We start from the raw sequence: 17,396 nt of genomic DNA on the forward strand, positions 1-17,396 counted from the left end.
CACAGGAGATGTACTTTCCAGAGCTCAGAGAGTCAAGTGCTCTGGCTTTCACATTTCTCTTGCACCTTACAAAAATAGTCCAGTTTTTCAAAGGTAGTAGATTTTGCTGCTACCTGTAAAGTCACATTATTTTTGACAGATGGAAGTTCTCCTTCCATTCAAATAGAATTTAATACAATATCTCTTTTGAAGAGCAAAGTTTCTGCCCAACTTTATTTAGGACCTGAGAGATCCACCTTTGCAAGCCAAGAAATATGAAATCAATATCCAAAACATCTGTGAAATTCTGCAGGTGAGAATTAACCCAGATAAAAGGGAGACTTTTTCTTCTTAGGTTAACAATAAGGACAGAAAAGTAAGGACCTGTAAAAATATTCTCATAGCTCTTGCAATAAATACAAGTAACAATGCAGTAGCCAAACTTGGGACTGCACCAGCAGAATTATTTTCCCTTCTGAAGCTACCACCAAATCTGAAGTGCAACAGAGGACATAACCAGCAGAGACAAGCCAGAAGACAGACTCATGCATGGATGACATACAGAGTGTTTCAAGCACAGCTCAGAAGTCCTGTATTAATGAGGATGTTAATGCACATTCTATACATAATCCTGGCAACATGCTGCATAATCCTTATGCTTCCACTAACAGGTGATACTTGTTCATGGAAAGCAGCCATTCCCAACCAGAGCCACCCCAGCTGTCAGTCTTTACCAACCCAAGGGTCCTGTTTTCATCCAGTTGCCCCCTCCCCTGAAATTCCCCTTCCCTAAGAGTGCATGAATAGAGAATTGCAAACATTTCACACTGCACGTTCCACTCCAAGTCCTGGATGAGGGGCCTGTTTATTCTATGAATATTGCACTTATCCACTCATTGGATTTGCTTTTTCTCAAGAATGCAGAATATTTGGGAAAAAAATAGAAAAAATAGTAGGATACAACACAGGAAAATATGAGTTATTAACAAGCTAGCTATGAAGATCTAAAATTAAATAGTACTAGTTCTATTCTGTTAATACTAGTAATATGAAAATAATGAATGCTTTATCAAATTCCCTTGTTTTTCATATAAGATAAAAGCAGTAACTTTCTTTTTAACTGAGGAAAGCAATGAATATATATTACAATAAAATATGATTCATTAAGATCTGAAAGTGATGAAAACAATTATATAATGCCTTCGTCAAACTTTATAGCATCATAATGGAAGGAGTCTTTGGGGTACACATCCACAAGGGACAAATGCATTTTTTAGCTATACCCATGCAGATGTGAATTTCCATTTTGAAGAGTCTAGCTGCAAGACAATCCAAATCGTCCCTTATTGTGTATTTGCTACTATTGAATACATCAATTTAAAAACTTTCTGTTGACACATCAGTTGAGTACTCCAACATTTGCCCATCATCTCTTTTACCTTGAAAGGTGTGGCTTGCAAAGGACTGGTACATAGGACTGCACGGGGTGGCAGCTAAAACAATGAACAGGAATTGCCTCCCATGGGGAAGGACCCCTAACAAAATGCATGACTCTTGCTGTTATGAGAAAGTGTTTTGAAAGGGGAGACAAAGGAAACCAGCAAATAAACTTTTCAGGCATTATATAAACCTCAATAACGAACTCAGAAGTGCTCATTATTATTAAAGTTGCAGTATACAGCAAGACACAATTTTCACATTCTTTAATTTTGTTCTCTGGCATTAGCGTTTGGAATTTCTGCTGGTCCAAATTCAAGACTTTTTGGAAAACACAGAGAGTGGGTGAGAGCAGACAGCACGAGCAGCTGCCTCTCCCCCCAGAGGAGGGCCCCCTTCAGCTGCAAATGGCTTTGCTCAAGCCCTGCAGACTCTTCCTTTTAATAATCTGAAAGAGAAATTTAAACAGTACTATTGATTTCTGCATTGAGTGTTCACTGAGGTGTACATTACGTTTAAATATTGCTCTTGATCCAGTGTCAGTTCTGACAAATTTAGTAAATAAAAAGCAACGTTAAGATTTTTAGAAAAGAGCTAAAATACTTCTAACACTACACTGCCCTCTGAGTACTCTGCCAGGTTTTCCTGCCCTGCAGACAGCTTTTTTGATGTAGCTTAAAGCCTTTCTCTCTGCTTCACAGCTAAGAGTGAAGGGCTTGCTATTTCAGGTATCAGCAGAACTGACCAAAACTAGCTGCTTGCCGATGGAAAAAATAATTATTTTTCTGATATCTCTCAGCTGAAAGCATCAAAAAAAGAGAGAACACCTCAGTGAGAGATGCTATGACAATGGTAAGACTGGAGTGGGAAAAATTACATTGGGAGTATTTGTTTTAAAAGTGCCCTTTTTAAACACAAGCAGCCAAAACAACTACCAAGTGAAGGGAAGGCCAAATGGAAGCTTTTCCACCAGGGTGGAAGCCAGCATGCCAAGTGGTGGCCAACAATAATTTCTGGCACAAAGTAGGCCATCTGTACCCCATCCTTTTTGGTGGTACAGGTGAGGGCAGAGGGAGGCCACAAGTGTGGCTCTGCAGCACATCTACAGGGTCTTGCCTCTCTCAGGAGGGCATGAAGCCTTTGAGATGGGATAAAGCAGCAACTGAGCCATGGAGCTGCTGCTGCGTGAGAAAACCCTGGCAGTACTGCAGGCAGCCTCATGCTGTGCCACCCTGCCCTGCCTGAGCACGGCAAACCACCTCCCTGCAAAAGCCAGAGCTGGAAGCAAGCCAGCAAGATGGAACAGGAGCTGTGGGACAGATGGACATCTGTCTCAGGCAGATCCTGAAGCCTCCTAACCTGAACCTCACTGAGAACTTGCATCCACTGGGGCCAGCCCTGTGCAAGGCACATGGCAGCCAGGCACTGGAACTGTGCCAAAAACACCTGTGCCACCCCATACACTGCAAGGACTCCTGCAGTTCACAGGTGCCCAGGACTTGGCTTTGCTGGATGCAAATGTCAGTATTTCCAGCAGCCTGGGCTCTTCTGTCTCCTTGCTGCTCTTCCCTCCTTGGATAGGGGCTCATGTCAGACCATACCATACTCAGAGAATTCAGTGGCTCAATGCAGAAGATCTGGGAGCTGTGCTTTACATCCCCCCAAAGAGATGACCTAGTGGGAATGTCTTTAAACAAAACTTTAGAATATTTTAAATAATAAGTTAATTCTTAATAAATATGTGCTTCAAGAAAATGATAATTATATACTGCACCTTTAAATAATGCACTTAGTTCTCTGCATTGGCTTCCATTTTGGTTTCTTTTATTGTTAAAGTGCATTAATTCAAAATAATGAACCACTTCCGCATCATTATTGTTAAAATAAATCATAACATTAATATGAATCACTAAGTCACTACTATTAGTACTGCAATCTAGCAGATAACTCTATGTATTGCTCTATTTAATACTGTCCAGCAGAAGAATATAATACTTCTATTATAATCTCACAACAGCTCCAGCAGTCTTTTATGGCTGCTACCATATTAGTACAACTAAAAATGGGGAGAAGTATGAGAGACAGGGCCACAGTGTCTCACACTGACACACATCCAGTGAGATGAAGCTAACTGGAACATTGTGCACTTACACATTGTATGGTGAGACACCAAGGTACAGAGAGGACCCCGCACTGGGATATGAGCTGTTGTGCAGTTACACCTCCTTCTCCTGCCACCACAATTTAAAGGGATCCCAAACAAACAGCCTCCCCTCCCCACCTGCATGCAGAGAGCTGCTCAAACCACAGCACTGTTTGTAGCCTGTAGCTGTGGCACCTGGATGTTGTTTCAGCTACCGAAAGGACATCAGCCACATTAGCTGTAGGCAACTCTCTCAGTGTTATCATGGAAATTAATAAAACCCCCAAACCACACACACATACACACATAAAGAAAAAAAAAAAGAAAAGCAAAAAAATAAAAAAAAGGAAAAAAAAGGGAAAAAATGGAAAATAATAACATATAAATTTCCTAATATTTTTTTTGGCAGTGAAACATCCCCAGTAATATATGGTCTTGTTGTGCTGTTTAACTGAGCCCCTTGATCGCAGCTATTTTGAAGCCTTTATTATAACCTTTTACTTCCAAGCCAAATCAGTATGAAACTCTGGTGGAAAAAAGGACATATAATGCTTTGTAATGCTTTGTGTAAACCAGTAGTGAAATGGTTTTCTGCCCCCCGCTCCATAGGACAGATTTACAATGCTGCCTATTATTTAAAGGAATTAGATATTGGTCTTGAGTGATTAACAAGGCCATTTATGAAAACCCCCAAGCATGACTTCCTTAAGCACAGTAGGGATTTAGTAAATTATGTTTACAGTACAAGGCTACCTCACAAATAACTCCATGTTCCTAGCCTCTTCTGATGCTGATGGGTATCTTTTCCACTTGCCACACCGTGTGCCACATTTCAAAACATGAGTTACAAAAGGCAAACAGAACTGGAAGTAGAAGAGGCAGCTTCCTGGTTAGATGCATTGTAGATCAAATTGCTTTGATATGAAATCTCTGAGCCTGAGAAGCTCAGGCCCACTTTCCAGTACAAATGTACTCTTTGGATTCAAGTGGGAACAGAAACACATATTTGGCTCCTACTTCAGTTTTAAGTCTTTTCTAGTAAAACCAGACACGCACAGTAAGAAAATACAGTAAACCCAGAATGCACAGAAAAGACAAAAACAAAACACAAAAGCAATTCCCCAAAAATATACAAATTATGTGCAGACTGAGTTTGATGGCTTTTTTTTTTTTTCAACTCATTGTAAACACTGATGTTGCAGAAGGTTACAAATTTTTCTCATTAATATCTTGGTGGGCCCTGCCAGCAATCAGCACCCTTGGATTTGGACCAGAGGGCAAAACAAGAATTAACACATCTGACAGCTTTGTCTTTAGTGTCTTAAGGGACTTCGTTGACTTGGATAACTTTTGAGAAACCTAACTCTGGGAAGAGAATCAACCAGTGTCACCTGGCAGGAGTCAGGCACAGAACCAAATATGAAGCCTACACAGTAACAGACGTGTTTAAGCAAGGAGTTTGTAGGTTTGTTTTTACAAGCACCAGTAGGCATCACTGCCCTTGAACACCTGAAATCTCAACTCAAAGAACAAGACAGAATGAAAGGAAACAAAAAGCCCCCAACCCACACCACCTGATGGCCTCTTCCGGTGAGTTAGCCGTAGCAACACTGAAGTCAGAGACCAAAACTCTCCACGATGAAAAGGCTCCAAATCTGGACCTACCAACTGTTGAGTATAGTAAAAAAAAAAAAAAGTGAACATCTCCAAAGGATTAGAGTCCCTCTGTGTTTCAGAAACTTTCATTTGCTTCTCACTTAAAGTTGTGGAAAAGCATCCAAAATTCTTGGGTATTCCACGTATTGACAAAAATGAGGAGAAAGGGAGCCAAGATTGTAAACAGTTTGGCACAGAACTCCCCAGGTAGATGCATGTGTATTTCTCTCACAAAAGGCACACATTTGGTTTCCTATCAATAATGGGAAGGATGGGATGTCATACCCTGTTACACATACAAGATTATTAACAACTTCACAAAAAGGCATTTGACTATGCTGCATCTTCCTCGTAATTGCTTACAACATGTAAACCCCACAAACCTCTCCAGAACATGGCAGATTTGTCCTCATATAGATTCCTTTGTACAAACTGGAGCACAGGGAAACGTCTTTTTGTGTAGCAATTGTTTTTTCCACATGTACACAGCAGGAACAGTATAAATTAGGGAGGTTAAAGATATTGCAACATTAGTTCTTTTTCTCCAAATAATTTGAGGGCACCCAGCCTTTGAATGGCTTCACACCACTCATTATCTGGCAGTACCACCAGCCGTTCGGGTTCCTTTCAAGGACCTCCATGCAGACACCTTCCTGAAACCCCGCAGTCTCCTCATCTCCTTCATAGTCTGCAATGGAAACATAGATGTCCTTGAGGTTGTTGTGGATGAACTGGGATTTCTCAATGGGCTTTGGCCTGACTGTGGACACAGGGATCCCATTCCTCTGCGTGGGGAGGTTGGAGGTGGTCTCAGAGCTCTCCGTGCCCAGCCGCTCCGGCTGCTTTCCCTTTGTGTCACCGGGCTGTGACCAGGCGTTGCTGAAGGAGGAATTCCGACGGACGGTCCTAAGTTGATCTGTGGCTGTTAAAGACTCATTCCTGCGCAAGGAGCACGACAGGTTGTTATCCTTTGGTGGTGGAGACACAAACACTGACTGCGGACGGACAGCAAGTTGCCTCACACCATTCCTCATTTTAACCGGCCCCGATGCTTTGGAAAAGCCACCAGGTGGTTTGCTTGGGATGGGTGGCGTTGCACGTTTGCTCTGGTTGATGGTGTTCAAAGCCTGAACCCTCTTCTCTATCTTCTCTAAACTGTTTGACTTGTTTTCATTTTTCCTGTTCCTGGCAAAAGAGGAATCAGTCTCTGCTGATGTAGTTTCTCGCTGGTTATCAGGGAGAGCCAAATAATGGGAAGGAGCCCAGCCTTCCATGTCTCCATACTTCAGGTACCACCATCCACTAGCTTGCTTTTCCAGCACTTCCACTTCTACTCCTGCTGGGAAGCAAATTTCAGAATCCTGTACCTTCTGGTATGAGTCAGTGGTCACATAGAAACATCTGGAGTCATTTTCTTGCTCAGTTTTGGCAGTGTGGCTGGAGCAGAAGATGCCACGGGAAGGAGCTGTGATGAGATCAGCTGAGCTTCTCCGAACAGGGTCATCCTGGTTCTCAGAAGCTGTGCGTGGGGGGCTCGCAGACTCCTCACTTCTTGAACCTTTGAGTCCACCTCTGAGCTGCCCAGTTGGCCTCAACTGACGCCTTAAAGTGCTAATATCCATCTTTTCTTGGCTCTGAGAGTCTGCCTTGTTCAGGAAGGGTTTGGGCCTAACGATTGGCTTTGCTCTGATGGAAGGACTCTGCCCAGGATCTTTCTTCATGCCTGTTCTTGGCACGCTACGTAAGCCGACATCTGAAGCTGATCTTGGTTTTGTCTCCTCACTCCTGGAATAGTGACATTTTCCAAGATCAGGCTGAATGTTTTTGTCTGTCTTGAGCTTCATGAGTGGTGATTTCGGAGAGTTGGAAGATGGGGAATTCCTTCGGATCAAGGACAGAGAGGAGCTTTTCTGAGAATCAGAATCCCCACTAGATTCCTTGTTGGACAAAGCATCTTCCACATAACGCCTGAACCCCTCGTTCTCGTAGATGGTTTCTTCTTCATGAGCAACTTCTTCTGATGACTCTCCTACTTTGAACTTAGCTTTCTGAAGTGATGACACAGGTGAGGGCTTGAGGGGCTGAAACAGTCGTTTTTCAGGAGTGCCCTCTTCATGGTGACTTTCACTCACTTCACACTCCGAGTCAAAGCCAAAGGCAGGTACATCATACTCAGGTTCTTCGTATTTCAGCTTGTGGGGAGAGTCCTGGGTATCTCCTGAAGAAACTGCTCCAGGAGTTGTTCCTTCTTCAGAGTCCTTTGGTTTACTGGGAGGTGCTGGGGGTGGAACCTTTGGGCGGGTTAAAGTACTGGTTCTTCTGTTCAAATTCGGTTTCTTTCTCTTGTCAATGTAAGATGCTGGAGCCCATCCTTCCTTCTCTCCAATCTGCACATACCACCAGCCCCCAGAATTTTTTTCAATAACCTAAGAGGTAACAAGGAACATGTTACTTAGACAAAAATCTCAACTCACTGTTTCCCACTCCTGCCCTTCCAATCAACTCCCATGCAACAGATATATATTACAATTTTTCCAGATACACTGTTACGACTCACCTCTGCTTTTTGTCCTCCACGAAAGCTTATGCCATCAGAGATACATGACTGGAATTCAGCAATGGTGTAATATTCCACTTCCACAGAGGGTGGCTCTGGTGGCTTGGGTAACTGAAAACCCTATGGCAAATAGGATGCTTTGTTCATTTAAACCAAAGACACAGTCAGCTAAACAGCAGTATGAAAAAAAACCTGCTTTTATTCACTAAGACTCTTCCTTCTTCCTGTGCTACTTCCTAATGCTAACTGCCCAGTTCTCCTGAACAGGACCTGATTTATTGATATGGGCTAAAAGAGAAAAACCTCTCAACATATGCACTGTTCATGCCACCTTCACCAACTATTAAAACTGTAATAATCTTTACCTGAATAGTAAAATGTTGTACTTGTGGGTGATGAAGTGTGAGCTGCCACTGCAGTCACACTAAGAGCAGCCTATTTACCCTCAGATTTTGTCCAGAAAGACTCAGCTCTGGATGACATGCCACTGCAGAAATTTGCATTGCAACAGACCCCTAATAGATTCTGCCTGTCATTAAATACACTATCTTAAAATGTCATCCCAATGAATCATTGCTTTGTATCTGCTGCTGGACTTTTTAAACAAACTGAATTAGTGAGTGATGTGAGCTAATGGGCATCTCTTGCAGCGAGAAACAAGGATAATATCATAGACCAGCAGCTTTGCCCAGCTGAAGTGCTAGAAGGGAAGGACTTTACTGCTTGATCAAAACAATTCCAGTTCCTCCCCATAACAGACCCAGAACCTCTACTCAATCCCAACACAACCTTTGTAAAGGCTCTATGAGAAGTGGGACACTGCTATTTACAGCCATTCTGGCAGCATAGCAGACTCCTCCAAAAGCTAAGTGCCTTTACATTAAGCTGCCACATTTTAGAATTTGCTACAATGATTTTTAAGGTGATAAATGGGAAAAGGGTCCTTTCAGGAATTTCAATATTGAAAGCTTTTCAGATGAGCACAGTGCTCATCTGCAGGGCAGCTAGGTGAAGCTGCACAGTTTCTGCACTTCACTGCTTAGGGTTCTGTGAAAGAACCATAAGTCAGAGCACCCACAGGCCAACACAGGACAGACAAAGACACAAAATGATCCTGAGCCATCAATGGGAGAAGGGCAAGTCACACACTGTGCTTTATTCTCCTGCTCCTCCATTTCTATGATACCCTTTCTGTAACTAACAGTTGATGTTTTATCACGCACAGCATGTGGCATCTCACAGAGAATGCAGTTCTGCACCTTAGGAACCATGTCTAACATTGTTATAATTGGATGTTTCTGCACTATAAATGCTGAAATACAGCAGAAGCACAGCATAATAAAATGCCTTCAGATAATAGGATGGTTTGGATTAAAAGAAGATAATTGAAAACAGCAGATATGCTCAGGCTTTCACATATAATATCACTGTTATTTTTAGCATGGGATTAAGCGTCATAGTCTTGCCAAAACAAAGTCTAATTGAAAATAATGCAAAGAAAAATAGGAAGAAAATGCTAATATGCTATTCATGTAGTTTGTTAAGAAGCATCTCTGGTGACAGAAAAATTACAAGAAAAATTCACATACGGCTCATAAAGGGTACAGCAAAAATTAAACACTATGCATTGCCTAGATAAACAATCTATTAGCATGACTTTTTGTATAAATACACTACTGACTAGTTCCTATTGAAGATGACAGTTCTAACCTCAAACTGGTACATACTTCCAGGATTCTAGCTTTGGGGATAAGAAATCATAGGGGGTCTTGTTCCTGTAGCACACATCCTTCCACAGGATTCTGAGCCACCTCAAAGGGGGCAGCAAGGGAAGAAGGGGACACATTCCCAGTTGCTTAAGACAAGAGAAGGTCAGAAATTTCAGTCTGGGCTAAAGACACCCAGAAGACATTTAAACCTTCTGAGTCAGCCAAACAAGTTTTAATGCACAGAACACAGCAGCTTTATCCTATTCTCCCTTCAGACCTGATTAGTTGGGGCAACATTTTGAATAACAAAAAATGTGATTTTTCATTAGGATGCCCTGAGGTCTGCTCAACACTTAAACAATGAAATGAACAGGCATGCAAATAGAGGATCCCTCCCACCTTGTAGAGCTGCACAAAGTCTCACAAAGCACCCAGACACCTACCCACTGCTAAGATAAACCATAAACCAATACACACCAGACTGGACTCTCTTCGTGGGGGTGGCCTTGTTCTTAGATTTGGAGAACCTGAGCAGGAAAGGGAACAGGAAGGGTTTATTTAACTTCACAAGTACCGCTAAACACATTTTTCAGCAGCTCTCTGCTGTTACACAGTTTGAGAATAGAAGCCAGTATTTGCAATATTTAAGGTATCTCTATGAAATAAGATAGGAAACTATGAGAATATATTAGAAATACCAAGGTAGCTTAGCTATTCACCTCTGCTAAGCCAGCAAATTTAAGAGGAAATCACTGCCAGAAAGCAGTGGATTGTATTTTCTGCTGGAACTGACCAGCTCCATTGGAGACTGGATAACAAAGGACTGACTAATACCTATTTTCCCCGCAGCAGTAGAAGTAATTCACTAAACACTTACACTGTCCTCTCTCCTAGTATTTTGCCATTCCTTGCACAGAACAGCATCAGCATCTGCATTTTGCAGATGAAATAGTAAAAAACATTATAGCAATTTGTCCCCAGGAAAACAGCAGAACAAATGCAAGAGAAGACACAGGTGGTCTCCTCAACTTGAACACACTATCACATCATCTACATTTCTGGGGTGGAAGGGCACATTTTAGAGTGTTCAAAAGGAAAAAAGTATTCTCTGGAAAAATTAACTAAGTAAAGACATGCAGGCTAAAATAAAGAACCACCAGCCAACCCGTGAATAAAGTGAAGTCAAATTTTATCACTACTGGCGAAGGACCACATTCTGGAATCCCTCTTGATACATCTACAGGCTATGCAAAGGTCTGCTAGTGTGGACTTGGCTGTAAGGCCAGGACATGTGGGACCTTAGCTGACAGGCAATGCCAGCCCTGAAAGGTAGAGAACAGGAATTCATTGCAAGCCTGTGAAAACCCAGACCACTTTACTGCCTTACTTATTTGAGCTCTTTGTGGTGCTATCCTTGCTATGGCTGGGGATCCCTGGGCCAGTTTGGAAGCCTGCTTGTCTGGAGTCATCATGGCATTGCCATTAGAGTCATTGCACAGGATGGGCAAACTGATTTCCTTCTTGGTGATGTGAGTTTCTGCAGACTCGTTTTCTACTTGAGCTTCCTTGTCAGTAGATGATTTCTTGTTCAGCAGGTTACTGATCTCCATGATGTTTCCTATGATTTCCACTGGCCCAGTTAAGTTCTTTTTCCTAGATGGGAGATCATCTTTAGCCTTCTTCAGATATGAAGCTGGGGCCCAGCCTTCTTTGCCCAGATACCTGGAGAGGCAAAAGGAAACACCATTACATACACAGCTTTCTCATGCCTTTCAGGTAGAACAGATAAAGCTCTAAAGTTCTAAAAGTGATGGATGAAAATATCAAACAAAATTTGCAATTCTCAGACAAGATTTTGTAGTCTCTACTAATTTATTATCTATTGATTAGACATATCAAAGTCAGGTGATCCAGCAGTGAACTGTGTAGATGGAAGCACTAATCATCCTAAGGAAGGAGCCTTTCTGGACAATAAATAGTTACACACAAGGTAAAGAGCATCACCAGTTTGTTTTATGCCTCCCCTAGACAGTACCAGGTAAACTTTGTATTTTCCCACACAACAAAAAAGCAAACAAGTAAGTAAAATATTTTAATAGTTTTTAAACTTCCTAGTGGCAACTCAATTTGAAAATGGGCTAAAATAAAGGTGTACAGCGCCTTGTACAGACAACCCACACCTGCAGTTTAAGATCCTTGTGCAAGCCTCCCTCCCTGAAACTATAAAGAACACTGGCCCTCCTTCAATAATTCCCAGCTCTGCATGAGCAGCTTTCTGCCATGGAACATGTGGGGCTCAAACTACTGCAGCTTCTTCTAGCACCGCTAGATCAAGAAACAATTTGTCTGAGGAAAAATGGCCTTGATGGAGACTCATTTTCCTGAACAAGCTAGAGGCAAATTGAAGAAATAAACTGGGAAATGTGAACAGACACCTGAATCCAGCTCCTGAAACATCATCCCGAGTTATCATGCTACACTTTAAACTGAGGTAATTCTTCTACAACTGGGCTTTAGGGAAGATTTCTTTTTCTAACTCCTGCCATTCCTAACACCTCAGCAGGGATTTCAGATTGCAATCAGACTCCAGGGAAGACCATGTGGATGAACTCTGCTTTCCCTAATGAAACCCTAACTTGCTACAGTGAGAGTCACAGAAAACCTTCTCTCTACTCTCTCAAGATACCCAAAGCAGGCACTTGAACTGTAAGTGAGAAAGCAGGCATCATTAAAATCCTGGTGCTCAGGAAATCTGCAGGAAATACAAAGGTTAAAACAGTAGGACTCTAAGGTTCTTTATTGAAAAGGGAGCCTCATTAGACAGCAGAGGAAAGAGCTGGGGCACATGGGATATGAGCAAATCACTTCCTGGCAGGTGAGCATCTTTGTCCTGACAAAACTTGGATTTTGAGGTTTCCAGTGAGATTTCTGCATCAAATCTCATCCTGGTCTGCCTCATGACATCCACACACTTGAGAGTGGCTCTGGGACTTTACAGGGAGAACAGGAAAATGCAGTGTAGATTTGATTCTCTAGACTTCTTTATCACTCTTCCTGTATAAAAGCAAATACAATTCTAGCAATGACTACAAGGATCTTTCTGTCCAAAATCCTGCCTTTTCCCCTTCACCCACCTAGACCATGCAGGATACTAGAGATTCTGCTTCTCCTTACATACTTGCCTTCTGTCACACATGAAGGTAAATATGTATGATCTCTCCTTCTCAGAGAGTTTAGTGGCAAGTTTTTCCAATGATTCTGATGTCAAAGGAAAGCATCCCAAGAGCTCTGAGCTCTCTGTGATACATGGAGACTAACAAGAAGTAGCAACCTGGTACTAACTTGATTTGACTTCAAAAATATACAGAGCATCCACTGTGTGATGCTATGTCAAGAAGCAACTTGGATCTATTCAATCTTGTCCCTTTTGAGGCTTTTCTGCTAGGCCTTAAACCAAGCCAAAAAAGGAAAAGGAAATAAGGAAATACATGCCACAACTCCTCTTGTGTCAAGGCATCACCCAATGCCATTTTCCAGCCCTGAAGACTTTTGGTTTCTTTCCTTTTGCAGAGCTGCTGACCAATGCTCTCTGCTGCCTTTGCATCAAGGAAGTTTTTTTAAAGGACATTTTTGAGTTTATATGATGTGGAGGATGTCATCTGTGAGAAAGCCACAGTGGCCAATGCACTGAGTACTCCAGTTCCAAAGGTTACTTTCAACAGAGCTTGATTGTGCAAAATCAGGAAGAAAAAACAGTTTACATCCATCTTAGTTTGTGGGAGACTTAACATGTTTGAGATCAGAAAGGCAGCCACAGGCAGGTTCTGCACTGGCCTGTCAGTTCTCCTGCCAGCTGTAGTATTTGGATAAGCCTGGGTAACCCCACTGCTACAAACACCTCTGATCTCACATGGCTTCTCCCAGTGAATAACAGCAGTTACAGATGGACAGTTAATAACTCTGGGCAACATACCCTCAGCAGAGAGGCTGTTGTAGGCTACTTCTTCCTGTGCCAGCCAATTTAACCTGGAGTTAATGCTGAGCAGTAGTTACCAGAAACTAACAGTTTATTTCCGCAATATCACAAATAAAAACTACTTATGCAAGTGAAATATGCTTACAGTTTTTATCTTAGTTCTTGAATTTGTTAATCTTTAGGCCCTTTGAAGAATAACCTTGGAAGATTCCTTGATCTTCCCCATTTTATAGGTGAAAGAACTAAAACAACTGTTAATCAATTTCAGCAAAGTCCTGGCCCAGTAACAATTTTCATTTCACATCTTAAGAGTTGACTCACAAGTATCCTTCCTTCCTTCCTTTATATTCAGAACCTACTGCAGATATTTGAAACCCCATCCTAGATCCCTCCTCATTTCAGTGCTGCCAGCACCTCCCAGGTGTGCTTCATTCTCATGGGCTCAGAGCAACCACAAAATGAAGGACATGAAGGCAAATAAAAAAACTTTATGTAGCATATTGGTACCAACTTGCCCTGCAGTCAGTCCACTTGGGCACCACAAGATTGTATATGTTGCTGCCACCTGGAGACAAAGTTAGGTCTAAATGAGGGATGCTAATGCCAGCTATGGGAAGCACAGATCTACTGAACTCAATGCAGCAGTAAGCAGGATCCCAGGACAGAGCCTTTCTTTCATTTCTCCCTAGTCCTGATTTTTTTTAAAAGTCATAATGCATGTGGGGCAGCATAAAAACAGACAGCCATATTGCCTCTAGCTTGTACAGCACTGAATTGGGAGGGTCTCAGAATTAGGTGCAGTGATTTGGTTCCTTCATGCCTCCAAAGCCCTCCCTGTTTATATTACATGAAAGAAAAAGTGGATTAAAACCATAGGAATGTTAAAAAAAGTCAGAAGTGCCTCTGTAGGTCTGAGAGTCACATCTGCTTTCCAGCTCCAGAGCACTGGAACTACTCCAGAGGGAAGCAAACTAGGGAAATAAAAAAATAATAATATAAAAAAAATAGAAAAAAGAAAGAAAAGAAAAAGAAGGACAGGAAATGAGGATCAGCACATGGCCAAGAATTTGGAGAAATTACATATTTAAGGTGGAACAAGCTAATGTCTTTAAGGTGGATTTCATTTGCAAACTACTGGATTTGTTTTTCTCTCTACACATTGAAGTGTGTTCAGCCTGTTACCCACCCCAGGGTTCAACTGCATTCACCTCCTGCTCCCTCTCCCCTCAGACTCACAAGAGGAGAAGGAGTTGCTCCTTCAAAGGCATTCAATACTCAGAGAAGCAAATTTCTGCAGGAAGGGAATCCTTGTCTGAGGGGTATCTAACAGCATTAGGGCAGTTTACATGTAACAAACAGCACAACAAGCTGGAGATCAGCTACCCAGGCTGCAAAGGACCAGCTTGCAGGAATGGATCACATCATCAACATTTCTGGAAGTGTTGCCCATGGAAAAAGACCAAACTGTTTCTAAGAGTTTAGTCCTCCAGGAGGAAAGCAGCACAGTGCTCCAAAGCAGCAGAGAGGAGCACGGTTGGCACCCCCTATAATTGTCACACATATGGGGAGCACATAACATCTTCCAATGAGAAGAGGGGTTCCTCAAATCAAAATGCCTCTTCCAAAATAGCCAAGCACATGTTGCAGTCCCCAGACATCATGGGGTGGCTGGGGTATCCACTGTCCTTCCAGCAGATTCCATGAATGGAGATGCCATGGAAACCACTGCAGCAAGTGTCATCATGCTCCAGAAGACACTCCTGGCATATAGAAAAATGTGTCTTTTGGGTTGACTCAAAGAGATGTGTGAGAAAAAGGGGAAAAAATTTCAACTAATTGTAGGAGTGCTAATATGGTAAAGGGAAACCTACAGTAGTAACCAGGCTACATTGCAGAAATAAAATAAAAAAATTAACTAGAGGTGTCTTGCAATGGTTCTCCCCTCAGAAAAACCTATGAGCTCAATTTCCTGATCTGAGACTTTGGATTTCATGTCTGTAGACAATTAACGGAGAAAAAAATGTGACCTGACCAAACCCAGGCATTTCTGTGCTCCTCCTATCTAGAGTGCCTTCCTGGCTCCACTGCTATCTTTATTAGCTTATTTGCTCCATGGGATCATTAGAAAGAAACTGATTTTTTTCTTCTAAGTAAGGGAAACAAGAGAAACAACAACACTGCTTCAGTCAGCATTTTCACAGTCCTCATCCATAGCCAATAAATCAAGCAGCATTCAAACAAAAGCAAGCTATAACTTGGGGAGGGAAAGAGGCAAAAATCACTATAATTACATGTTAAATGGGAAAAGATGACTATATGAGATGTTCTGCAGTGCTGAGAGATAAATCTCCATTTTAAGCTACTTGTTGCATCACATCTTGTTTGAAGAGAAATGAGATGTCAGAGCACTGAGAGGTTCACACACAGATGCAAGACAAGGGGCAGAACCACAGAAGGGCACTAAAACCTAAGTGCTGTGTGAACCTAGATGAAGAAAACTCTCATCAAGTGCTCATCCTGACACCCTACATCACTGAGACAATATCTAACCTATAGTCTCCCTATAAGCATTTGCAAAGGAGATTCTTAAGTTAAAACTCTCTGCTAGGATCGCTGTTCCAACTACATAACAAAATTTGATATAAACAACAACTTCACCTGCCCTTGGAATGCAGTCCCTCTACATTAGGAATATCCAACGTAGACAGACAAAAATCAAAGCAAATTAGCTGAAACCATAGGTAAGCTTGCACAAGGGCTATAGCCAGCAAACTGATCTCATATCCCTGAAAGTAGCACTACCTGCCCCAAACAGCTCAAGAGATCACAATCAGCCTTCCAGCATTGCTATAAATAGATTTAAGTAGGTTGCAGAATAACTCTTATACTGGAAACACATGAATATTATATACAACAGAAAGCCTTGTTAGGTCTCACAGATCTTAACTCAGATATGGGCTTTTAACTTGAAGCGAGGAAAAAACCTCTAAAACTGCAAGTTAAGGCATTTCCTCACTGGAATGGCCCACAGCCTTTGCAGACACTGTAGTGTTACTTTAGTCACCATCCAATTGCCTCAGACTTTTCTTTACATTTCTTCAAGATGCATTGTGAACAATTTGGGCTTCCCTGTCCAGCTACAGAATGATTTAAATGCTAGCGTTCAGTGAATGATCAGAAAGGCTCATTGTCACAGTTTCTGCAGGTTGCACAGCTCCTTTACCTGATGTACCACCATCCTTCCAGGTTCTTTTGGATGACCTCCACGGTGACCCCTTTTTCGAAGCCAATCTCATCCTTCCCCTGGCTGGCGTACGGCTGGATGGTGACATATTTCTCTTCTGGTGAGGGGAGAGAAGGCAACATCAGTTAGAGTCAGGATCAGTCCAGCTGCTTTTCTACACTGCTTGCTTTTAAACTGTTCTGCAGCGATTACGCGAAGCCATCACAAAGGCGGAGCCCTGCTCAGGGGCCCACTGGTTATTTATGCTGACGACATGACAGATAATCAGCCCCTTGCCACTACCCTGCTGCTGATAATCACAAAATGTTTCCATGCCAATAATGACACAAAGTCCCCAGAGAGCTCCCCCCCTCTTCTTCCCTCCAAGTTCCTCGAGCGGGTAAGGGAGAGGATTTGAAGCTGGACTTAACTCCCGGACTGTAACTTGACAGAATCAATCCTGCTGCCAAATCAGCCGAGCATCACGGCGGGAGCTGCAGCCAGTTGGCTCTTTGCACACACACATGGCTGCACGGAGCATTGTGTTACTGAAACCTGAGCACTGCATCCCCAGAAGGACACAGCTCCCAGCCCAGAGGGGCTGGACCAGCACGCTGCTCTCCTTGCACCTCCCAAGCAGCACAGGTCTACAGCAACGAGCTTGAAACATTAAAAAAAACGTGACAGAAGAACAAAAGAGGTTTGCATATGACAGG

At 42.4% G+C, this 17,396-nt stretch overlaps 1 protein-coding gene across 6 annotated transcripts in view; it reads right to left on the bottom strand.

Moving 5' to 3' along the window:
* Window positions 1–4,159: 4,159 nt before the first annotated feature.
* SH3PXD2A (SH3 and PX domains 2A) overlaps window positions 4,160–17,396 on the bottom strand; it is a 235,230-nt gene continuing 221,993 nt past the window's right edge. For 5 of the 6 annotated variants that reach the window (XM_030951063.1, XM_030951064.1, XM_030951061.1 and 2 more), the window contains 5 exons: window positions 16,681–16,798; window positions 10,869–11,203; window positions 9,959–10,008; window positions 7,773–7,892; window positions 4,160–7,641 (listed from right to left, as the gene is read on the bottom strand). In XM_030951063.1, the coding sequence (XP_030806923.1) occupies window positions 5,746–7,641; window positions 7,773–7,892; window positions 9,959–10,008; window positions 10,869–11,203; window positions 16,681–16,798 (2,519 nt within the window). In that variant the 3' untranslated portion in view covers window positions 4,160–5,745. The remainder of the gene's footprint in view (window positions 7,642–7,772; window positions 7,893–9,958; window positions 10,009–10,868; window positions 11,204–16,680; window positions 16,799–17,396) is intronic. The other variant, XM_030951062.1, reaches the window with a different exon arrangement.

This window comes from Camarhynchus parvulus, chromosome 6, assembly GCF_901933205.1.
Source record: "Camarhynchus parvulus chromosome 6, STF_HiC, whole genome shotgun sequence".
NCBI classification, from domain to species: domain Eukaryota; kingdom Metazoa; phylum Chordata; class Aves; order Passeriformes; family Thraupidae; genus Camarhynchus; species Camarhynchus parvulus.